The sequence below is a fragment of the Haemaphysalis longicornis genome, unplaced genomic scaffold, assembly GCF_048455015.1.
Source record: "Haemaphysalis longicornis isolate Haplotype H1 unplaced genomic scaffold, Haemaphysalis longicornis Haplotype H1 scaffold_1, whole genome shotgun sequence".
NCBI classification, from domain to species: domain Eukaryota; kingdom Metazoa; phylum Arthropoda; class Arachnida; order Ixodida; family Ixodidae; genus Haemaphysalis; species Haemaphysalis longicornis.
This window is the reverse complement of record NW_027526203.1, coordinates 275650271-275674920: the sequence shown is the minus strand read 5'-3', so window position 1 is coordinate 275674920 and position 24650 is coordinate 275650271. Positions and strand designations below refer to the sequence as shown.

Here is a 24650-nt window from a genome sequence, read left to right as displayed (position 1 = left end):
TTAATCAGTGCCCCTATGTCGTGTCAATAGCCACAGAGAATGCCACCCCACGTGCACTCGAATTCCGCAACAGGACACCGTTGGTCACGGGAAAAAATGACAGAATGATTCATACACTGCTCCACACCCACTCAGATACCTTCATTCACAAAAGAAAGTACTTAACCACAAGCTTTTGAATAGTGCAGGATTACTATGGCAGCGTCAAGAAAAAGTAGAAGACAGGGAATTTCTACCGCGTATCATTACATTACGCATTGCAGTCATAGCGAAAGGGCCTGAAATTAGGACCGAATATACAAAAACATCAAAACGCAGTGTGGACGTAGAACAAAAACAAAACAAGCGCCGCGGGGTGAAGTTGCGTGTGTCTTCAGAATTGCTCGTGCGCACGCGCCCTGCACTTGGAAAATCTACGCAAGAGACTTGCTCGTAGCAATGGAGGATTTCTTTTGATCAGACCTTAGGCGCATTGGTAACATATGCGCATCAGCAAGGTGACACAGCGTACCGATTTTAATCATTTAGAACGTACTGCTCCTGTCGAAATTATCCGATTCGTGGCCTGTGCACATGGTGTGCCTAATCGACAAGAAAGTGGCACCTTGATTTCAACTCTGAAGTGTTCAGTCATAGCCACTAAATGCTCCGCAGGCTTGTGGTGTCCCAGTTTTGTGCAGCCTATATGTGTAAACCGCAGGGCTTCCCTGGCACCCCCGGAGTCCCTGGTCAGCCTGGACCGGAGGGTCGTCCAGGTCCCGTTGGAGAGAAGGGAGACGCCGGCTATGGACGAAAGGGCGAACAGGGAGAGAGGGGCCCCAAGGGACAGCGGGGCTACAGTGGGATCAAGGGCGACAAAGGAGCGCGTGGACCGCCAGGTACGTGCGCCGTCACCGCCACCGAGGCGCACCGCCGCACATTTTCCAACTCCTCGCTTGCGGCACTTGTTACGGCGCATATTCAGGACGGGGTGACGGGATCGGTCGCACCTCCATTATCATAACAAAAAAAAACCTATCTTTCAAGCGACAAACTCTCGAAACCTTCTGCGCGTTTGCTCTAATAGATGACGGTAAACAGAGGGAAAGATCTTTCGTTCTCTCAACACGTTACCGGATCCCGCAACATGTAAAACTTTGGCTTGGAGTGAGGCTGCAATCGCGACGCTCTCTACACTGCTGCCAGCCCCGAATCAGCTTTTCCGCGGGTTGCAGGTCCAAGTCTGGACAACCTCCAAAGCCCGGTGCAAGGGCCTCCAGGACCCCCTGGAGAGCCGGGAATACCGGGACTCGATGGTCTAGCTGGAGCGAAGGGTGATGCCGGAATACATGGACGAGACGGGTACCCTGGATCAAAGGGAGAAAAAGGAGATGCCGGATACCCAGGACAACCCGGCCCAAGAGGTAGGCCACCTGCCTCATTCGGCTAGCTTTGATGAACTCTTATTTGTACGAGCATTTTTACTCATAAAATGTTACAATTTAGTGAAAACTTAGAGCCTTATATTATCTGTAATGCATAGAATAATTTCAAAAATAAAACGCCACGCGCCTTTACTGGCTGTTTTACGAACTATTACAGTGATGTCCCATTGGTTTTCCAGTACCTTTTGGTGCTATCTCAGCCTCAAAAAAAATTTATTTTTGCCCATTTTATGCTAAAAGCAACATTTTCTGTGCGCTCTTGAACACGCTCAAAACAGGCTAAATTACGCCTTGCGGACGCCTTGCGATCGGTTTCAGACGTCAGAAAATTGGCGGGGAGGACGGGGCGAAAGAAACGGCACTCGTGATGCACTCGTGAATGCAGTTTTGTGTTAAAAATTCGGTTAAATCTCTCGAAAGAACTCAAAACATTGCCTATGTATTCTAGACTTTAATCTGGTGAGATATTTAGATAACGCGTACAACCCGCTTCAGGGCGCCTTTAAATTGAGGCACGTGAGCCCATCCAACGCTCTAAATATTCAACTACTTTTGCGAATGTGTGCAAGAGTTTAGTCATGTTGTTAAAAGCCCAAGAGATTTGGTGAAAGCACGCAAATGTTCTAGAGAGATGCGGAGTCAGCACGGAATAAGGTATAAACCCATTGCGATATAGTGAGGGGTGCCCTAATGTATTAAAAAAAGCGTTTTGTTCAGTAGAAACTGCTGGGATCATAAAATCGCTACAAAGTCAGATTATCGACAATACTTACACAGTACTCCTGCAAGAAAAGCACAAGATCGTAAGTGCACCATAATTATCTGAAAAATAGTGCGCGTTTACCACAAAAGGCGCGAAGTGAAGGAACGCAAGTTCACCGAAGTTATTTTCAACCTGATTGTAAGGGTGACAACAATAAAAATTGGCACCGACAAAGAATGTTTATAAAATCCAAAAAGAAGTTTCGGCTCCCGTACGGGTGCCTTGTACATTGGATGGGTTGAAGAAGCTTAATTCGGAAACAACTGGGAAACATTAAATAGGGAATGATCGCGATTCGCATACGACATCGTCTGGCCAAATGACTCTGGAGAAGCACTTCAGGAAATTATCAGACATAGAAGGCTACAAATTCTGTTGCAGAGACTGAATTCGACTGGCGCAAGCTGAAATGGTTGCTATTATTATTAGTGCATTACTAATGGTCGATGATGAGAATTACTTCTAGTTTTCTGCGTGCAATGAGAACTATCTGGCCTTTCAGGCCATGTAGCCTGTATACAGTAAGCGACGTTTCGTTTACAGATAGAACAATACATTTAAGCGGTGACACAGCCCCACTATCCGCCGCTAATTTTATTCCAGAATGTGGCACACCTGTGGCTCCTGCCCAAAATATGTTCACCCGTACGTGCATCGCAAAATCACTTGACCCCACTCAATCCTGCCCCTAGTATAGTGTATCCGCACGGTAGCATTCTAGTACACCATACCATAGGCTGCGGCCAAAAACCACTGCTGCCCTGGAGTGCAAGAGTTCAGTTTTCTCAAGCAGCGCTGGTTGCAGCTCTTGGCATGTGCTGGCGTACTCTTTCGCAGGTCTTCCGGGTCCGCGCGGAGAGAAGGGAGAGATGGGTCCGGCAGGCTTCCCCGGGGAGCCCGGTGCCAAAGGAAACCCAGGCCTCCCTGGTCTAGACGGGCCCCCGGGTCCTGTGGGCGAACCCGGCTTTCCCGGCGCCGGCCTTCCCGGACCTCCTGGCCTCCCTGGCTTCCAGGGCCTCAAGGGAGACAGGGGCTACCCAGGAGCCCCCGGGAGCCCAGGTGGGCACCTGTAGTGTGTACCATGCATCACTGCGCTCACTGACCGCAGATTTCACGCTTTGTAGCGCCCTAGGCAGTGTTGCCACCACTTAAAAAAACAATGAGGACTGTGCTATGAAAGCTTGAGGTCGGAGTAAATATATGTAGCTGAAATACAAACGTCACGCTTCTCATTTAAATCTTTATGGGACCCCACAGCTAAAGTCTTCTGTGCTCCTACACACTATTCTGACTTCCCATTTTCGAAAGACAACAATCAGGGAACACTAAAGAATTTTTAGCATGGTGGGGCTCCACACGTACTTCTGAAAAAAATTATCAGTCGGATTGCTTTAGTCTTTGAGAATATTTCTTAGATTTTGTGTGACTTCTATTATTTTAGATACAGTTGTGTCTGATTTATCTCATCAGTGTATAAAAACTCAGACAGAAACTTAAAACTCCGCACGTGTCTTATGTGGGGCGGCATATGTGTGGACAGGTATGTTAACGTCGAAGCCCACTGGCTCCGACTTAAATCGGCTGTGAGCTTCTGTCGGCAGGTGTAATTGTCAGTGGGTATGAAAATTACTTTAGGCCAATGTTCAGCCTCGACGTCGGGTAACCTTATCGGTGAGCATGCGACCTGCCAAGGAACGTCAAAGTCGTTGTACATCAAATGGCGTGTACCGGTTTACAACGTCAGCCCTCAAAGCGTAACGTTAGGCCCATGGTTGGCCCGTTGCATTCCCGATGGGGACGTCATGCCGCTGCACACCTACGTCCGTAATGAAGGCCTACCCTCCTTCACGGCAGTTGTTTATGTTAGCTTCTTTGCTCGGACTGCGAAAGTAAAGAAGAATTAGACTGGAAAGGAATGGGGATATGTGCAGACGACGCGATTTATGAACCTCGGGCTCAAAAAACGAACCTCGGGCATTAACGCACGGTTGACAAATCGCAGGTGAACCTGGTCTTCCCGGTTTCCCGGGGCAGAAGGGTGAAACCGGCGAGCCCGGATTGCGTGGCCTCATCGGCGATAAAGGCAGCAAGGGAGAACCGGCTCGGGAAGGTACCCCCGGACCCCCGGGATCTCCAGGCGTGCCCGGCTTTCCAGGAGAAAAAGGTCGGTCAATCATCCGTGAAGTATACGAGCGAGTGTTGGCTGGCTTGGCGCTTCGTCGTGCACGTCTTTGAAAGCGAACCCGTTTTGCGCTCTCCATCTCCCGCTTCGCCCCGGTGCAGATATGTGCATTTGCACCTGAAAGCGCCGAGTTGAAAAATTGGCCGCGTATCTGCTCCTTTCGTTGCAAATGTTGACGCAAGACGATAGTCGACTGGCGCCCCTGGCAAGTAAATGCATACCTTCTCTTTCCCGTTCACCTCTCATGCTGTTTCTGTCCCCTCTTGTTCCTCCCAAGATAACACGCTAGAGGTTTGCTCAAGTCAATTTAAATTTACTGCGTTCCACTGCTCAAAGACCTCGATGCCAGCGCTCGATGGCCTCGATGCCAGCACTGCCGTACGGCGGAGACGCACTTGAATCGAGCACCCGACTACAACATTTATTGAACTACATTGTCCTACTCCACGAGCGTTCCAAGCGGAACGAACCTATCTAGTGGAACCTTTCATTGCTGTTGCCGTTTGATTTGACCTGACGTCTGCCATGACGTCACATCTACGGGTCTTCAAGCAAACTTTTAGTGCGCATTTCAGTCTGCAACAGATTGCGGAGCTTTATTTACCGTCAGTCCTCCTAGGTGGCGCCACCATACTGCTCCGCGCCGCTATTCTCCTTTGCTTTTTTTTTTTACTGCATTTGCACCTGGCTTGTTTTTATTACGATAGGTAGTAATCGTTTCGTGAAACATGGGGTATGTTCGAAAAATAGGGTCACGTAAGACAATAGCTCTTACGACAATTGGCCAGTGTCATCTGACACAACCCCAAAGCGCCGCACTGCTGTGCAGCTACAACAAGCATAGTGCGCGCAGTACCAACAGCAGTACGCACTGGCACTTCTATGTTTCGTGTACTTTCGTAATTGCCATTATTTCACCCCACCATTCTTACTGCTATAAAATAAATATGCATTTTACTTAAAGGTGTTGTGCCACCAAATTTTGAGTCTGTAAAAAGCCTGCTGTAGGCTTCCTCTGCATGCAACGACCCTCAACACGAAGTGCTGGGTACAGCAAGCGCTTAATATATATTTTAATTCGCTTCTAAAAATTACCTAAATGCTCTTCTGGAAATCGGGACCCATCGCTAGCGCCACTAACCATGACGTCAGTGAATTGCCAGCGCAGCAAAGTTTGTGACGTCATACAACGCTAGCGACTCGAGCGACGTGAACGTGAACTCCAGTTACCACAGTTTGTTTGGTCGCTTGGTCGTATCGACACACTATACCGATACGACGGCGACGACGACGCGACGCCGACGAGTCGTTAAAAAATCGGCCAACTGCCGAATTGCCAGACCGCGTTGTCACACCACGGTGACCACGCCGACGGCGACACAAACACGTCGGCCGATGGAAAGTCGCCGTAGTGTGACTGACTCGCCGACCGAAGACGCCAACAAAACCGGTCGCCTGACTGGTCGCACGACGCGTCGTCAATCGACCGAGAAGCGAAAACTGCGCCCCGACAACATTCGTGCCGCAATGAACGCGGCTCTATTTTGTTAGTTTCTGGAGGGTAATAAACTCAGTAAGTTCCATGAAGCCCATACAACTCAACACTAGCGCTAATGCGATCCGTATTTTGGCGTTCGACGCTTCGGCCGTGCTCTTCGGCGACGCCGCTACCCCGGAATGCGTGTGCGATCGGCTCGCCTGTAGAAAATATAAGGTCAGTTTCGTGCAGAAGAACAGTTACGTAGGGTACTTTGGGTAATAAGAGATCAGTATCGGGAAAGGTTTTTAACGTAAAACGTAAAACCAAAGTACGGCAAGCACTATCCCTTCAGTGCAAAATCGCAGTCGCAGCCGGGCACACTTATTTTTGCGAGCGCTTTCGCAGAAGAGCAGAGTTGATGGCGATAAGCTGTCGCGGGGGCTTCGCGGAACCTTGCTGCGCAAGCGCTATTTAAAAAATGTGAGTTTACAAGCCAGGAATTCTGTAAACTAGCAAGTAAACACCGACGTACGACTCCAAGGATGGGCCTCCATCTAGTACACCGGCTATATCGCGGGGTGGAATCGTTTGTTCGCTGGCTCAGTGGTCTCGCGCGTTCCGCCCATCCGGTCAACGTTGCCGGTTCGATTCGGGGCGGGGGCAGCTTTTTTTTTTTTTTTTTTTGAGCGTTTTTTTAGCATTTTTATGGTTTGCAAATCCATGGTTTTCATTTGTCTGCATCCGAGGATGCAGACAAAGAATCCGCGTCAGAGCTGTCGCGGCTTGACGTGTAGAGTCGGCGTGTTTACTTCCGTGGTGAAGCACGTATGTGGGGGAGCAGACGCCGCAGTAAAGTCGCAACGTACCGCAGCGCCGCCGTGGCAGAGCCTCCTCGCAACACTGTGACGTCACTTGAATCGGCGCCCAGAAACCGAAACCGAATCCTGTTCACATGAATCGTGCGATAATAAATTTTTCACTCAGAATATGTGCGTGTGAGAGCATGTATCATGCTTTCTAACGAATTATAAAACGTTTGCAACAAAGAATGCACAAGCAACAAATTTGGTGGCACAACACCTTTAAGCGTAAGCGAAAATAGCTTGTTCTGCAAGCTTATAAGCCCTGCCTAAGTTGCGTTTGCTTTTGCCGGCCTCAGCCAATCGCACGGCTGTGCATATGACGTCATATGTTCTAGTGCTGGAAATGAGCGAATGAGTCGCATGGTCATTCCCTTTTTCCTAATTATGTAGCTTATTTGAGGGAAGTTTACGTCAAAAGTGGTGTCACTATGATTCTAACGAGGTAATCTTGCGAGTGAACCAAACTTGTGTTTGCCTGCATGGCCCCCTTAAAAGTATCACCTGGGGTAGAGTTTCAAAAGCTTGCACAAGTGAGTCCTTGATTCCTTTGCACTGACGCTACACATGTCCGACGTTGCAGGTGAACCGGGCTACCCCGGACTACCCGGAGCACCAGGCGCACCAGGCATTCCTGGAGTCAAAGGTGAAGCCGGCTTCCCTGGTGTGCCCGGACTTCCCGGTTTTGACGGACCACCAGGAGGAAAAGGAGAACCCGGACGAGATGGCACAATCGGCTCCCCAGGACAACCAGGTGCCACACTTGCATTTCTGCTTGCGCGCAGGGCACGTAAACTTAGTCTCAGTTTTCATTCCTGTGAGGTGGTTTTCCTTGGTGTGCTCTGCAGTTTAGAGATTTATGCGGGTGAACGCGAGAGCTATGGTTCCTTCTTAATGCTAGCGTAAAATGTAGAAATTATTAGCCCAATCGACTGCACTAGCTAGCAGGCTATCGGCTTTTATGTTGGTCAACTGAAGTGCTTTCCACATCTCCTAGATGGCAGCATTGCACGGGCTCGGTCGGCTTGCTTGGCGTTTTATTGGAGCGCGGTCGACTGACTTTCAGACGTGCGCTGCCACGTCACGAAAACAATGCGAGAGAAAGGGAAAAAGTAATGCCAGTTTTAATTATTTGTTTCGAAATAACAACGCACTGTTTGCCTCCTTACAGGGGCTGGAGAAAACTATGAAAGGTGCAATCTTTACGTTACAACAAATATTTACAGTCGAACCTCGTTCTAGCGGACACTGATATAGCGCATTATCGGATATAGCGTACTAAATACCAAGTTTGTTTGGTCATGCTTTATTTCAATGACACCTATTCCTTTTATAACAAAACCGAAACCTCGAGAGCCGCGCGATATCGGCCATAACGAAGAAATATTTGGTTCTCGCGAGTCTCAAAACTCGACAGCTAGCATAACGAAAGCAAAATTTTAAAAAAGTGAGACGAAACAACCGTTTTTTTAGTAGCTTAAGGCCCTTTATTGCGTGGACACTGAAAAACTTCATTCCGCTCAGAATGTGAAAAGCCACCAGGCGAAGGTCACATCTTCCTTCAAGTAAACTAGAAGGCCGGCTTCTATTACAGAACTAACTTTGTTTTGTTCTCATTTCACGTTCTCACGTTCTGGTCAATTTAGTTTGAAAGGCCACAAGGAGACAGATAAGGACTACCTCATTTATAGTGCCATGGGTTCGAAGCCTAGAACAACGCGTTTTTTATATAGGATTGTTGCGCAAACCAGATTGCCGATTTATTAGAGCCGCTTTTTACCTGTACGGTTATAACGAATATCGGATATAACGAACTAATTTACTGCGCCGATACTACTTTGTTATGACGAGGTTCCACTGTATTTAGTGTAATTTTAATTATGACGTTCAAGACGTTAAAGGAATGCCGACGCGCAACTTTTGTGCTGAAATTGTTTTCGCTGCTATATTACCTACTGGCTCGATGATCATAAAATTGCGCAACACACAGCCGATCACAGTGTAAATAATTATGCACAGCCTGTTTTATTTGTGTCAATTTTTTTCAACACAACGAGCACTTGGGTGGCCGCCTGACGAGACAACCCTCTTGAATCACTGGGCTGAGTTTTCGACTTTCCGCTTTTGGTTGCCGGAGGCAAAGAGCCAATTATTCGTTTTAAAGCAAAGCTTTCTACCTCTACCGGCCAATGGTTCTTTCGCGGCGTGCGGGACAATAAACTCACTCGCGGAGCACACTGTAGATGGCGCAGCAAATTTATCCTGCGTTCCCCGCGCGGAAGTGCCTGCTCGCCGGCGGGCGCTTCGGCGGTACGGCTTTGTCGTCTGCTTTAGCGACGGCTGTTTTGGGCCTGTTTTGGCGCAGCTTCGCGTCCATTGCATGCTTCCTTCGCACGGCTCGATTAATTAACTTGCTCGACAGCACCTCCTGGGTAACAGAGACACAACAGAATTAAGTGGTCGTATGGCAAAGATACGTTAAGGATTGGTTTGCAGGGCGAGAAAAAAAACATAGAGACCACATACAGACATTTGGCCGCCAGGGAAACGCTACCTCTTGCGCACTGCTTGCCACGAATGGGACTCCGTTTTCTAAATTGGTGAATACCAATGGGGTTGTGTTTTAAGAGGTATTTCAAAAGGCGAAAGGGGCGACAGGTTCTGATAAATATCGATTATGACATTTCCCTCAGATTTCTCGCAATTCTCAAACTTACTAAACTAACTAGTTTTAATCGGCGTAAATGTGAATCACTAAGCTCGCATGCCGAATTGTTTCGGTGTCTGCGCTTGTGTCGCGCGGTGGTGTAGCCCCGAGCTAGCACATCAGTATGGCTAGGTTCCGCTGTCTCACCTTTCGTAAGACGCTCCTCTCCATTTTCTTTCTTCCGATGCACGGCCGGGCTACAGCGGCGGTGTCCGCCGCTCTAGCCCGGCCGTGGCCGACGCTTCTGCATTCGGGACGCTGTCCCCGCCCGCGAATTCCAGGTAACGGCTGGCATAATCTCTCGTTACACTGTTTGTAGAGCCACGTGTGTGAGTTCAAGTGACATCGCATGGGCAATTGTTGCGGGTGTCGTTTAAAGCTTTGCTTTCCAATCACCTTCACAGCGTAGATTTGAGCCAATTTTTTTCTCACCTAGCTTCTACGTCACTTTCTGAGTGGTGCCAGATCGCCTTTGATTTTGTCGACGCGCACACCTGTGGCTCCCAGAAGGCTGCCAAAACTACCGCGTTTTTTATTTGCTCACGAAGCCAGCTGGCTGCCCAAATGCCGTAAAGCGAAGAGGCCTGGTATTTCCCAAGTATTATGCAGAGGCACAAGTGCGGACTAGGGCCTCGTCGTCTTGCTCTCGTTGATATTGGCGCGTTCGCATTTAATTTGTCCTTGACTTTACGCCGAATGGAAAGGGGCTCCGTTCTGGGCTTTCTCGTTTCTGGGAAGATTGAAATTGATATAAAATGCGTTATACGAAGCAGCTAAGCTGGAACTTGCTGGGAAATATCTCTACATACACTGTAAGCTATTTACAGTTATCTCAGCCTCGGAATTTCGTGTCCGTACTTTAAGAAAAGCCTGCAACACTGCTGATAAATATTTTCACTCTTTACTTCGTGCCCGCAAGCACTGCGAAAGGTGCAGTTGTCACCAACATAGAACATTTGTTCGTTGCAATGGATATGCCTTCCAGTTTCTGCTTTAGTTTTGTTGCGATTGTCTTTAAAGGGGCAATGGAAAGCTTTTGTTGATGCAACTGAAAGAAAGAGGGCCAATAGCCGCAACATCGCCCGAATTACGTCGTTGGAGCCCGCAAACAACGCCAAGACCAGGAAAGGGAGAAAAATCTTTGTGAAGGTTTTTAAGTTATCTGAAGACTGTAGAGCAGTAATTTTGGCTGCGGTACTTGGTGATTACCTATTTAGTACTCGGTACGCTTGTCGTCTACGTTCTGAAAGCATTTCAGACTTAGAGAAAATGTTAAAAAGTGTTTAAGGGTCCCTATAACTACGAAACCACATTTGTAGTCTAAGCTTCTTCCCGTCCCATGTTTTAATTCTTGTTTCTAACCATAGGTTTTGTACATAAGTTGAGGTAGGCTTTCATCAGAGACAATTACCGCACTAAGGATTATTTAAGGGTGATCGCTCCTGGCGAGTTTCTCATTCCACTTTTGGCTTGTTTGCTACCACCATGACGATTTCCTACATTTGTCAGAATAGTGGCCTCTTGCCAACCCCCATCGCGATTTCCAGCATTTGTCAGAATATAGGCCTCTTGCCAGAGTATCCCCGATTCGGCATGTATGGGCAACACCACGGAGTCTAAACCCTGAAAGAGCGAATCATTGAGCATAATTATCACTGTTGTTTGACACAAGCAACATTTTAAGCCTTAGTAACGTTGACACTTGCACCGGTTGGTACACGTTACTACAAACACACTGGTCGCAAAATACAACTGCGTGAAGCCAAAAGTGCATCCAAGTACAACGCCATTCTTGGTTTTAACTTGGTGGAGTCTATGATGTATTCAAGCCAATGTACGAGTTTGCTGCTATCACGCTTCCAACGTATGGGACCTGCGACTCCCGTCTCACTCGCACTGTTCACCGGCAGGCGAAAAGGGTGACAAAGGAGGAGCCGGCTTTCCTGGCCTTCCTGGCCAGCGTGGTGCTGACGGACTGCCAGGCGTGGCTGGAGAAAAAGGTGACACTGGCTATCCCGGAACTCCGGGCTTTGATGGCCCCCCTGGTGCACCTGGAGCCAAAGGCGAACCCGGTCTTCCCGGCCTGCCCGGCCAGAAGGGTCTACCTGGTGATGTTTCCGAGAAAGGAGACCGGGGCTATCCGGGTCTGCCTGGACCCCCTGGCCCTGTGGGCCCTCCCGGACCCCCTGGTGAGCACGAAAATGAATAACGCGGTTGTTTCAAGGCAGCAGCTAAGACACGTAAGAGCGTGGATGCGATGAAATGTGACAACGTTTGTGTGGTCTGAACGGTGTGGCTAGGGTAGTTTGGGCCCTCCCGGACCACTGGATGAGCACGGAAATTAATGCAAGGTTTGTTTAGTAATACTCATGAGCAATAGTGAATATGATGAAGCCTGGAGACGACTGTATCATCTGAATGGTTAGGTTGTGTTAGACTAGGTCATATTATGTATCAGCTGCAATGAACCCACCGTCTGTACGTGACAGGACCCACGTATATGGACTGTGCTAACGACCAATACGATGCAGGCGGCCTAATGTGTTCCTACCTAAGGGTACAGCTGTATCTTGTGGCAGTAGAAAGAAGCCAAAGAAGAGAAAAACAGGTGGTATATGGATGCTGCCATGCAGGTTACGACGGAGTCATGGGTCTCAAGGGAGAGCCAGGATCACCTGGTCAAGGCTTGCCTGGTCTCCGGGGCCTGCCTGGAGAAAAGGGAGCGGATGGTTACCCAGGAACACCTGGAACACCTGGAGAGAAAGGCGCCGAGGGCCCTCCTGGCTTCCCTGGCCTCAAAGGAGACAGGGTGAGGAGTCAGCTGCTGCCGTGTTACCAGCGCATGTACCCTAAAAGATGCGCTGGCGCAAGCAAGCGTTCACAACTACACTTAGAATCGGCTGGCGTATGGCTAGATGGATGCTTGCTAATTCCGCAGTAGTTGCGGCCCAACTCTTGAAGTGACACGCACTGCGTCTCTTCATCATCATCATCACCAGCCTATCTACGCCCACTGCAGGGCAAAGGCCTCTCCCATTAATCTCCAATTATCCCGGTCCTGTGCTAACTGCGACCAATTTATCCCCGCAAACTTCTTGATATCATCTTCCCATCTAACTTTCTACCGCCCCCTGCAATGCTTGCCTTCTCTAGAGATCCACTCCGTTACCCTTAATGACCAACGGTTATCTTGCCTTTGCATTACATGCCCTGCCCACGTCCATTTCTTCTTGTCAATTTCTACTAACAATTCCTTAACATGCGTTTGTTCCCTGACCCACTCCACTCTCTTCTTGTCCCTTAACGTTACAGCCATCAGCTTCCGTTCCATTGCTCGCTGAGTCGTCCTCAATTTAAGTTCAGCCCTTTTAGTGAGCCTCCAAGTTTCTGCCCCGTAGGTGAGTATCGGTAAGATGAAGCTGTCATACACTTTCTTCGTCAGGGTGGTAGGCTGCCATTCATTATCTGAGAATGCCTGCCGTATGCACTCCACCCCATTCTTATCCTTCTAATTATATCTGCCTCATGGTTGGGATCTGGGGTCACAACTTGGCCTAAGTAGATATATTCGCTTACCACTTCCACTGCCTCGGCACCTATCTCAAACCGCTGTGCTCTCCAGAGGCTATTGAGCATTACTTTAGTTTTCTGCATATTAATTGTCAGGCCCATGATTCTACTCGGCTTCTCCAGTGCGGAAATCTTGCTTTGTCATTCGTCTTCCGAGTTACTTACCAAGCCAACTCCACCAGCAAATCTGAGGTTACTGAGGTATTGTCCATTAACCCTTACTCCCACCTGTTCCCAATCCAATGTTCTGAACACCTCTTGTAAACATGCTGTGAATACCATTGTAGAGATTGTGTCTCTTTTCCTGACGCCGTCCCTTATAGGTATTTTACTGCTCTCCTTATGGAAGATAATGGTAGCTGTGGACCCATTGTAAATAATGCTCATCTACACCCTGGTTCCGTAATACCTAAATGACTGCTGAGGTTTCGACCGAGTCAAATGCTTTCTCATATTCTATGAAGGCTATATATAGGGATTCAGTATACTCAGCGCACTTCTTTATCACCTGATTGATCGTGTGAAAATGGTCCATTGTTGAATGGCCTTTACGGAACCCTGCTTGTTCTTTAGGTTGACTGATCTCTAAGGTGGCAGAAATTCTGTTAGCGATTACCTTGGTAAGTACCTTGTAGGCGACTGACAGTAAGCTGATCGGCCTGTAATTTTTCAGGTCCTTCATGTCACCTTTCTTATGGATTAGGATTATGTTCACGTTCTTTCATGATTTCAGTACACTCGCGGTCATTAGGCATTGCGTATGCAGCATAAAAATGAAGTAGACTTCATATTATGCGATAACCCTGGCATCGTGCAGGATGTGGAAGTGCTAGGAAGGGTAAGGTGTAGTGACCGCCGTATGGTAAGATCTCGAATTAGGCTAGATTTGAGGAGGAACTGTAACAAGCTACATAGTACGAAAGAAGCCGATTAATGCGCTAACGGTAAGACGTAAAGTAGAAGAATTCAGGATCCCGCTGCAGAACCGATATCCAGCTCTTACCGAGGAAGCAGATTTTACGACACAGGAAGCCAGCGACAATCTTACACGCATTATCATGGAGTGTGCAGTAAAAGTCGGGGACACGATGGCTAGACAGGATACTGGTAAACTTTCCCAGGAGACGAGAGATCTAATTAGGAAACGGCAAACCATGACAATCTCCACCCCTGCTGACAGAATAGAAGTAGCGGAACTTTCGAAGTTAATCAATAAGCGTAAGACAGCTGACATACGGAAGCGTAATATGGAGATGATCGAATATGCTGTAAAAGAATGGAGGCAGACTGAAAGCAGTGAAGAGCCTGCCTTTCTTACGTACATTTCAATACAAAATGAGTACAGAACCTAGGACGGACCTTGAGTATGCATAGATTTTATTTTTTATTTACCATCCCAGGTCAACTACGTTGCGCAACGCGAGTTTCTTTCGAGGATCGTAACCCTGCTTATTCTATACAGGTTCACAGCATGTTCACACTGCATACTGTTACCAACACCTGTTGCTGCTGACCGCGAGGAACTTTGGTGTCCGCTGGTGCGCATAGTGCCCGCAAATTTTGTTCTAAACTCTACGTCACACCGTCATGAACGCCCGTGGCCACCTCCTCATAGCGACAGACCACTCGCTTCCGACATGTACAATTTTGCCCCGTCGACAGCGGTAAATAGATTGAGTAAAGATGCGTAGGCACTTTACTCAATGTCAAGTGGCTACGTAAAGTAGCCATTGCGACGTATGTAAAGTAGCCAGTGTCACCTAAGTGAAACCGCCGCCGCCCCCGGCGTATCCCGCCGCGTTATTGGTGATCCTCGATGCACAAATATCCGAGCGAAGTATTTACCATTCCTTCCTAAGGAGAGTTTAGAGAAGCGGGAAAGCTGAAAGTCCGGTCCACCTTCGCCGAAAGTGCGTGCAATCAATCGTCAAAACTTCAAAGACCCAAATCGGGAACGAAGAACAAACCCATGCAAAGATTTTTCGCGCACGAAATAAACTCATCTACGAACGATCTAAATGTATACCGATACGTGGTTTATGAAATAAAGGTATACTATTTTACTCATTCTGCATGATCCATGTGTGCATTGTCTTATCTAGAACCGCTCCTTTTTCGCGATTTTCAAGTAACTGTTTTGACACAATGGAAGCCGCTGGCCTGGCCTGTCCAGAGATCTTATCAGAGTTTTTCGGTCGACCAACCGGTATATGGAGAAATGCATTCGTTTTTTTTTTTTTTTTTGACCGACGCCATCGGTTCCACTGAGAAAGCTTTCGCTTTATTATATGCTACCCCTTTAACCGCCTGCGTTTATGTGAGGATGGAGAATGAATGAAGCATCACGCGCGCCTTGACATGTTCTACCCTCCAATCAATTTGCCTCCATATGCAGTTCCGGAGTGCATAAAGAAAAGCGAGCCCTTTCCCGCCGTTCCCTGCCTCTCAGTGTAGTAACACATCAGAGCCTTGCTGCCCGCATCTGCCAGACTTCGCCAGCCGAAGAAAATTGTTAGTCACCCGTTCATGCCCCGATGAAAGCAACACCTACCTTCGCGAACGAGTGACATTAATTGTGCGTTAGCTCTCATAAGTACCTCGGTAAATGCTCTTTTTGACCGCTGATTATGATATGTCTGTTGGAAGTTTTGAACAAACGCGATGTCGCTTGAATTATTGTAACCCCGAGTGCACTAGTTCTGGTTGTGCAGCAGTCTGATGTTCACGTGGTGCGCGCAGGGATTCCCCGGCATCCCCGGCCCCCCTGGTCAGCCCGGTCGTGATGGCACGCCAGGTTTCCAGGGGCCGAAGGGTCTGGATGGTCCACCAGGTGCTCCCGGCCTTAAGGGTGAACGCGGCCAGGATGGCTTTCCGGGACTTGAGGGCCCAGTCGGTCCTCCAGGCCCCAACGGCGCGCCCGGCTTCCCGGGCCAGGACGGAGCACCAGGTCTCAAGGGAGACCGAGGCTACCCTGGCCTCCCAGGTAAATGGAGGCGATTGCTTAAACTGTAGAAAACTACGCCTAATGTGCTGCCACCTGCAGCGTTCACGGCCCTATGAGGCGTTAAGCTTAAAACCAGGCCCTGGACGCGGCAGTGTGAGCAGTTCGCTCGAAAAAGATTTTAGATGCGTCTATTTCTCACTATGTGCCGTGTTACACACACCTCAGAGCATCTTAAAAATAAAGCCTGGCATACATTCAACACGTCAATCCTACTTCTATTAAGAGTTTTATTGCTTTATCAACTTGTGACCTCAGGACACGATCTGCAGGCCCGTCTGTGAGGCTATTTGTGTGAACGAAAAAAAATGGCCGGGTATATGCTTGCTTGGCTGCAAATGACATTAAGAGCATAGTTCGCAAACAGTGCGAATCAGACGGGACATAGGACGTATTAAAATGACGACGCACGTGCACTGGCTCCCAACTAGTTCTTTTTTTGTTGTTTAGGGAACAGAACATATGTACGTCCCGCCCACATCGCGCTGAACTTTCAATCAAGCCAACTATCCCAGCTTTTATAATAGTTAACGTCGAAAGAGGACAGAGCTTCCACCGCCCTCTCCAGGTCTTCTCCCTAGACGCCATCTCGTCCCCTTTCCCATGCTTCTCTACCATTTCGCTTCGTTTCCTGTCCTCTGCCTCCGCCCGTTCATCCTTTCCCACTCCCCCTCCCGGATCATGGGACTCACGCGTGGATCATGTGACCCACCACGGACCCACGGGGGACTCAGTGTATGGCAGCCACCGGTTACCTATAAAAAGAACAGACACACGGCACGTCTCTTCGCACAGTCCAGTGGCCTCTAGAAACTGATGCCCACGGCTGTAGCATGTGGCACGCCTAGCTGGTCACTGCTGGGTCACCAGTGGTAACGCACCAGTGACGACTCACGGGTAACTCACGGGTGTGTAACTGATTGGTCACCACTGGCGGGTGAACAGTGGCCCCCCGGTTGTCAATGAGTAAGTGACCCACTAGCGAGCAGAGTCGCCAGGAAGATTCGTTGTGACGTACAGACAGACTGGCCAAAATTTCAGCGTTTACGTAGCTTTAACAAGCTGTCCAGCCCGAGTGAAGGCTTTGCACGCGTGACCGCATTTCTTTTCAATGCAGGTGAAAAAGGAGAAAAGGGTCTCAAAGGAGACGAAGGTGTACCCGGATTCCCTGGAATTCCTGGCGAAAAGGGCAATCGCGGATACGACGGAAGTCCTGGATTACCAGGTGAGATCGTACTGAGAGTTCGCGTTAACCTAATATATGTCTTCCTTTCACCACGAATTCGAATAATCCCGAGCGGACTTCACTTTTTCCTAGCCTTCAAGTGCATCTGTAGTGCTCCACCTTGCATTTCGTCCATGGGCTAGCGATGTAGCCATGCAAGTAATTACACGAGCTTACAGGGACGAGCTTCCTGGGTGGAAAAATTTCACAAAAAATTCTGCACATCTTTACATTTCATACGACTGACAAAAAACCGTTTCAAAATAACGCAGAAATGAAGGCTTTTGTAAGGTCAGCTAGTGTAGTGTTTTACTGTTTAATTCTCATAAAATTTTAGTTGCAAACATTGAGTGCTTGTATAAGCAACGGTGCCAGAACTTGACTCGTTGTTAACCTGCCTGACTGAAATTCTGGATGTCTGACAGATCAGTATATCACGTAGCTAAATTACTTTCACCTGTTTTCTGTGCGACAAATTGCTGTCTTTTTTCGCAGGTGAAAAGGGAGACAGAGGTCTGGCCGGACAGCCCGGCCTCGATGGTCTTGATGGAGAGCGAGGTTTCCCAGGCAAGATTTTTATTTCGCCTTTTTTCGAGTTTCCTTAATATCTGCGGAAGGTCCGATCTAGTTTCAGGATCTTAAGCAAGGCAAGCAAACATGCCGTGGAGACACCGTTAGCAATTGAAGTCTCGATTTCATGCAGGTGCTCCGGGGCCTCAGGGTCTTCCTGGTCTTCCCGGTCAAGGTGGCATTGGTCCCAAGGGTGACAAGGGTGACGTTGGTCGACCGGGTCTTGATGGTTTCCCTGGCCTTCCTGGTCTCAAAGGTGCGAAAATCTCCGCGCAGAACTGTGCGATTTATTGTGTTGCCCCCTTAATGCAGGCTCGCGTTGTTCACCGCACATGCCCTGGTGGCCGAAACGTCGCGATTTTACGGCAATCTCATTTCGCCTGCAGGTGACGCCGGATTCCCTGGCCTGCCTGGTCAGAGAGGACCGCCTGGGGAATCTCCTCCCGATGGTATCCAGGGACAGAAGGGCGACCGTGGATATCCCGGCGCACCAGGCTTACCCGGCGCGAACGGCTACCCCGGACCCAAGGGTCTGGACGGCTTCCCAGGTTTAGATGGCGAGAAGGGAGAGCCCGGCTACCCCGGCCCCCCTGGCGCCGCGGGACCTCCGGGAGCTCCAGGACTTCCAGGTCGTACAATCCGCTGCCTTATGACGTTACTTTTGGCACACGGTGCTCAAGCTGGTCCCGTTAACCGCATTTTATCACTTTTAGTGCGTTGTCAGCTGCGCATATACATATAATGTATTATAACGAAAACTACTGGCAATCTGCGTGGCGGTAGTGCATAGCAGAAGCTTGTAATGGAAGCATGAGACGAAAATGTGAAACGAAAGCGTGTAGGAGAGATGACGAACGAAAGTGCTCAACGATACAGCATGGCGCAAGTGGTGTGCATTGATTGATTGTGGGTTTAACGCGCCGACGCAACGCAGGCGATGAGGCGTGCCGTAGTGGAGGGCTCCGGATTGATTTTGACCACCTGGGGATTTTTAACGTACGCCGAAATCTCGTACACACGGGCGTTTTTGCTTTTCGCCTCCATCATAAAAGCGGCCGCCGCGGCCGCTAATCGAACCCGCGACCTCGTGCTCAGCAGCGCAACGCCTTAGCCACTGAGCCACCGCGGCGGGTGCAAGTGGTGTGCAAAGGAAGTGTGTAACCAATGGACGCAATAGAAGCGCATAGCATATACACACAAAGAAAAAGAGTTCTTTCCCGTCGATATAGCGTTTCCTTCCTTTCTATCGATCTGAAACATAACTTACATAACAGGCAGGCCTCAAACGGCTTCCAGTATTTTTACCCGGGGTACTTCGGGCTTTGAACCAAAGTTGTTCAGCAACCATGTAAACCTCCTTCACTTCACTGGCTCTACTTGGTGACAATGACAAAATTTCAACTATCCTGAATCCTATTGCACACTTTCAAAAATAAAACACGGCACGGCAGAACATTAGCCTCGAATTTCTCAAATTTCCTAAACGCGCTATCTCCATAACGCAGGCCAAGACGGATATCCAGGACCGCCTGGAAGCAAGGGTGACAAGGGCGATGCCGGCTTTCCAGGCCTTCCTGGCTTGGTCGGTCTCAAGGGAGAACCTGGATCTCCAGGATTCGCTGGCGCGGACGGTCAACCAGGTCTTGTGAAACTTTTCTCTTTTCGTAACCTTTGCCGTCAGGAATTCGTAAAGAGATTTACTGGCAATTCCTTCTTAAAGCGTACAAATAGCAGATTTTTCCTGCTCTAAGCAATGCAAATTTCTAGTTACAATGAATGCCGTGGCATGCATAGTGAGCGCATTCGAAGCAAATCAATGAGCATTGCGATGGATATGAACCAAACAGCTGCGTCTTCCGTGCAGGACTTCCCGGTCTCCCGGGTGATAAAGGAGAACCGGGCCCTGCCAACCTCGTCAAGGGTGACAAGGGTGAACGAGGTGAAGGGGGCATTCCTGGCCTCCCAGGACTGAAGGGCAGCCCCGGTGCACCCGGCTTCCCAGGTTCGAACTGCATTTACTGCTCACTTTTTCCTTTTGCCGTAACTGTTTTATTGTCGTGCCATAATTGTAGTATTGCCAGTTTTGTTGTTAATCAAAGCAACATATTTAGTTTCTTCCCGGTCCGTTCTGAGTGACCATCATGCGTATTGGCCACCCCATGCGCTGCACTGCATTTTCGCTTGAGCGCAACCCACGCCTTTGTTCTCGTATGTCTGCCATGACTCTGCCAAGCACGCCGAAAGGGCGAATTTTTCGCGCAGCTTCAATGCATAATGACCACGCGTTGTGCGCGTGTTATTGGCGCAAGGGAAGAAGGGCTTCATCCTTCTGTGGTCATATAAGTCCCATCCATTAATGCACCTACGAAAGCATCCACTTAAGAGAACTGCGGCTTAAAACCATTGTTCCCGAATTTCATTGTTCGCACGTCGCGAAGTGGAAGCGGCGGGAAAGAAAAAAACCGAATCAGTTGGGACGATTTCAATGGAATGCATTGCAAAATTATATTTCACGTAGCGTTGTGCCTGCCATTGCCGTGCCCAACTAGCAGCTTTCCCTGCAAGGCTTGAGGTAAGAACAGCATCGTAACCCAAAGAAGCAGCCATAGCTTTTGTAGTGGTAAAATTACCCAGTAATGGCGGCCGCTGGGACATCAATGAAATGTAGCTGATGGCCGCCTTGTAAGAAGTAATTTTAGATGCAGCACAAGTTGAAAGTTCAAGGTGGGAATTTGTAGTAACGTCAACATTTTCCTGTTCATTTCTCAATTTACCATTTTTCAACCGAACAGGGTAACTTTGGAAGGGGCGGTGGTAGATTAATAGAGTTAATAAATATTTATTACAACGGTTAATGCAGTTCTGCTCTGCTCCTTCAGTTCAAGAAGCCACGGTCATAAAGGAAAGGGGATACCTTCCGCGAAGTCAAGCCGTTCGCACTGCAAGGCTCTTGAGCCCCCGTTCTCGAATCACTCCGTGCAGGACTTAAAGGCGAAGCTGGCCGGCCGGGTCCACAAGGTCCTCCGGGCCCAGTGGGTCCTGTAGGTCCCAAGGGCGACCGTGGCCTGCAAGGTCCCGCGGGTCTGCCGGGCTTGCCAGGCGCTCAAGGTCAGCCAGGAAACCCGGGCCCCGTGGGCCTGCCCGGCGGCGACTACCTGATGGGCATCTTGCTCGTCCGCCACAGTCAGACGTCTGCCGTGCCCACCTGTTTCAACGGAATGACCAAGCTCTGGGACGGCTACTCTCTCCTCTACATCGAAGGCAACGAAAAGTCACACAACCAGGACCTCGGTCAGTAATTGCCCCCTCAAACCTACGTGTATATGGCTACAGTACATGCAAAGCGCACCTCGACTGTGTGTTTGTGCGCGATGAACCATTAAATTTGTTGGATGGCGACGAATCAGGCGACGTATATGTGAGCGGAATGACGGGGCAATATCACGCTTTTATTTGTAAAGCTGTAATATATTTGACGCTTACGCAGGCGGAAGGAGTTGCGTAGACGCAAGTATGACACGGTGAATTAGACTCGCGAGTACTACTAGTTTCATCTTTAATTTTGCATTTCCATCACAACTAATGCAAAAGCCTGCGGTGGCTCGGGGCCTTTTCACACCTTCTTTCTCGAAATCGCAGTTACTGGTGAAATGGCTTGTCGTGATGTCACCAGGGCGTATTTGAAAATGAGGCAATTGCCTTCCTACCTAAATTTAGTCAGCGCGTGATCGATGATGTGATGATAAAGACTGAAAGGGGACCAGCGAACCCCCTGCGATTCGCGAGGCTTGGCAAAGATTCCCTTGCCACTCGCAAGCTACAATTTTGCAGCCTCTGTTTTCGGGTGTCACCACTATAGGCAGTTAGGACACATGCAAAGGATGGATATGAGTACACATGATACTTGAGCCCCCTTTACCGTTGATCGTTCTGAGTAATCAATGAAACTGTCAATTCATGGCCTCCCTTCTCTGCTGCAGGCTACGCTGGCTCCTGCTTGAGGAGGTTTAGCACCATGCCGTTCCTGTTCTGCGACTTCAACAGTGTGTGCAATTATGCCAGCCGTAACGACAAGTCCTACTGGCTCTCGACGAACGCTCCGATCCCCATGATGCCTGTTGGGGAGGACACCATCCGGCAGTATATCAGTCGTTGTGTGGTCTGCGAAGCTCCGGCCAACGTCATAGCCGTCCACAGTCAGTCAATGTCGATACCGGAGTGTCCCTCTGGAGGCTGGAACCAATTATGGATCGGTTACAGTTTTGCCATGGTGAGTAAAAATGCGGCTTTTCGATTTCCACAACTCGCAACGTTTTGTCAGCGCCACCTGCTGAAAGGACGTGTAATGATAAATATCGCGCTCTTTTTTTTTTTTTTTTAAGTACGAGCACGTGCTTCCACTTGGGTTAAAGGGTGAGGACCGCAAAATAGCATAACTTTCAAATCAGGATCGTTGTGGAACTTAGCTGCATGCATGTCATTTGTGGTTTAAGAATTCAGGAGAAACGTGCGACCTTTATATTTCTGATATACTTTTCATTTCTGGGTGCCAAAATTTGATTTCCCCCTTCCGTCTGCGCGCAACTTGGCTACAAAACGTGCGCCTTGCACCCTCCTGGCAAACATTTTGCGGGCGCCCATCAATGTAGCTGTACAATGTACTGGAGATTCCTTGTACTTCGTACTTTGAGGGCAGTCTTTACCGCATTTACTGCCCCTTAGAGATGAGAGTCTCCAGGGGAAGATGGTAAATTGCAGTCCTGCCGAAACCATTACTGTGGAGATGAAAACACCTGCGCGAAATTCATCATGATGTCTGTGTAAATTGCTTGGTCAAAATTTACATCTAGAATGACCATTCATTATTTACACACTCGAGTTTGGTCGAGCAGTACCGTAGATGGGACTTAGTTTGAAGCTCTCCATGCGTACCTGCAAGTCTATATCTTGTAGCGACTCGGCCAGTAGCCAGAAGCTTGAGTTTCTCCTGAGGCGGAACGTAAAAGACAGCCTCGATAAGTCCTCGGGGTGAGAACCGTGCTGCGTTGTCATGGGCCCGATTTAAAAAAAACGCCAGCACGCAAGGTCTGAAAAAGCTCCTAAAATACCGAAGCACTTCTTAAGAGTGCTCCGTGGAATTTTGCGCTGTGGGTGCGGATAGCGCGGCGTGTGCTTGATGACGTGGAGCTGCCGCCGGACACCGAAAGGCTTTCCGCGTGGCTCTGCGAGTGTCCAGGCGGCATCGCCTAGCAGCGCCCGCTCCTTTCCCCGCTTCATGGCTGGACCAAGCGGTCGGCGTCGGTAGAGTGTACTAGAGCGTCGGTTCGTTCTCACCGGCGGCGTTCTCCTCCTCCTCCTCCTCCCCTTCCCGCAGCACACGGCTGCCGGCGCCGAAGGTGGCGGCCAGTCGCTGTCCAGCCCCGGCTCGTGCCTCGAGGACTTCCGGGCCACGCCGTTCATCGAGTGCAACGGGGCGCGCGGCACGTGCCACTACTTCGCCAACAAGCTGAGCTTCTGGCTGTCCACCATCGAGCAGGACTTCCAGTTCGAGCGGCCCGTGAGCGAGACGCTCAAGGCGGGCAAGCTGCGCAATCGCGTCAGTCGCTGCGCTGTCTGCATCAAGGACTCAAACATCGGCTTCTAGGCACCGCCGGCAGGGTCGGGGAACAGTGGCCAACAGGAGAGCTAAGGACCCACTCGACGACACTACGTAAACGAACGGAATTAGGTCCCGAAGCGCGATGCGATGATGCATGTGGGTTCTTTTTTCTTTCTGCACTTAATTAGAAGAATTTTATTGTTGTTGTTGTTACTGTTTTTCTTTTTTGTTTTATCTTTCATCAGAACAGGTGGAACCCAGCTTGTCCCCTTGCCGTTTTGTTGCAGGATAGTAACGGGAGCATTTGTACATGTTTTCATCATAGCTCTTGAACTTAAACGATGCCTTTTTTTTTCTCTAGACTCGATGCTAGCAAGATACAAAACTGCCCTAGCAGCGAACTGCCAAGTCAAAGTCGCACATAAATCGACCGATTCGCTGAAACATGGCGAGTGACCGTTCCAGTTGGCCAGTCAAGTAGAGCTGTCTTGCGAGACCGACAGTGAAGATGTTCCTTCACGAACAGCAGCTGAAAACTCGTCACTCTATTTAATAACCTTCCTTTCTGGTTCAGCGTTTTGTCTTCATTTCGCAACAACCAGTGAGCCGGTCAAGAGCTTCAGCAGACATACATCGTCACTACACACATCTGCCGCACTTTTGCTTATTATGCAAGCAGCTCTTTTTTCCTCCTATGTGCCGCATTTTCTCCTGTAACACTGCCATTTTTATATTATCAGACCAATTTTGTTGGCTGTGCAACCTCACTGTGTGACGTCAAAGTGTTGTTTACTTGAGCAGCGCAGTCTAGATTTGTTTTCTTAGAGCATCATGTTTGAGGCTTCTGGGGTTGGGGAACACTGCCATTCAACTTAAACTAGTCGCTCTGTGTAAAAAAAAATATGTTGCATAAAATAAAACGATGCTAAGCATTTTTATGTTCCTACCGTTGTGTTTCCTTTCATTGCTACGCCAAGCTGGCGCTGGTTTTACACTGCGGAACACGAGATCGCAGGGTCGTTTTCAGCCTACTTTATATGGGTAGTTTCGTTGTAGGCGGAATATGAGACCGCGCGTGCATCCCACGTTTGGTACACGCTAGAAACACTAGGGGATTATTGGCGCTAGCACCCGAGTGGTCACTTTCACTTCACTTTCAAAGGGGCAAAGGGCCCTTCACTTTCAAAGGGGCAAAGAAACACAGAGAGACACTTTCGGCTATGCCAGGTAGCACGCCAATGTTTGGCCGATATGAAGCCAATGACGGAC

General features: G+C 49.0%; 1 protein-coding gene across 1 annotated transcript in view; it reads left to right on the top strand.

Annotated features, from left to right (window-relative positions):
- The window catches only part of Col4a1 (Collagen type IV alpha 1), a 70555-nt gene extending 46227 nt beyond the window's left edge, over positions 1-24328 (top strand). The window contains exons 22-38 of the mRNA XM_077678284.1: positions 701-878; positions 1215-1403; positions 3025-3246; positions 4190-4351; positions 7293-7463; positions 11327-11605; positions 12050-12225; positions 15726-15969; positions 17105-17212; positions 17708-17779; positions 17916-18038; positions 18169-18411; positions 19288-19422; positions 19647-19784; positions 20765-21073; positions 21763-22052; positions 23157-24328. Of these exons, the coding sequence (XP_077534410.1) occupies positions 701-878; positions 1215-1403; positions 3025-3246; positions 4190-4351; positions 7293-7463; positions 11327-11605; positions 12050-12225; positions 15726-15969; positions 17105-17212; positions 17708-17779; positions 17916-18038; positions 18169-18411; positions 19288-19422; positions 19647-19784; positions 20765-21073; positions 21763-22052; positions 23157-23426 (3309 nt within the window). The 3' untranslated portion in view covers positions 23427-24328. The remainder of the gene's footprint in view (positions 1-700; positions 879-1214; positions 1404-3024; positions 3247-4189; positions 4352-7292; positions 7464-11326; positions 11606-12049; positions 12226-15725; positions 15970-17104; positions 17213-17707; positions 17780-17915; positions 18039-18168; positions 18412-19287; positions 19423-19646; positions 19785-20764; positions 21074-21762; positions 22053-23156) is intronic.
- The last annotated feature ends 322 nt before the right edge of the window (positions 24329-24650 follow it).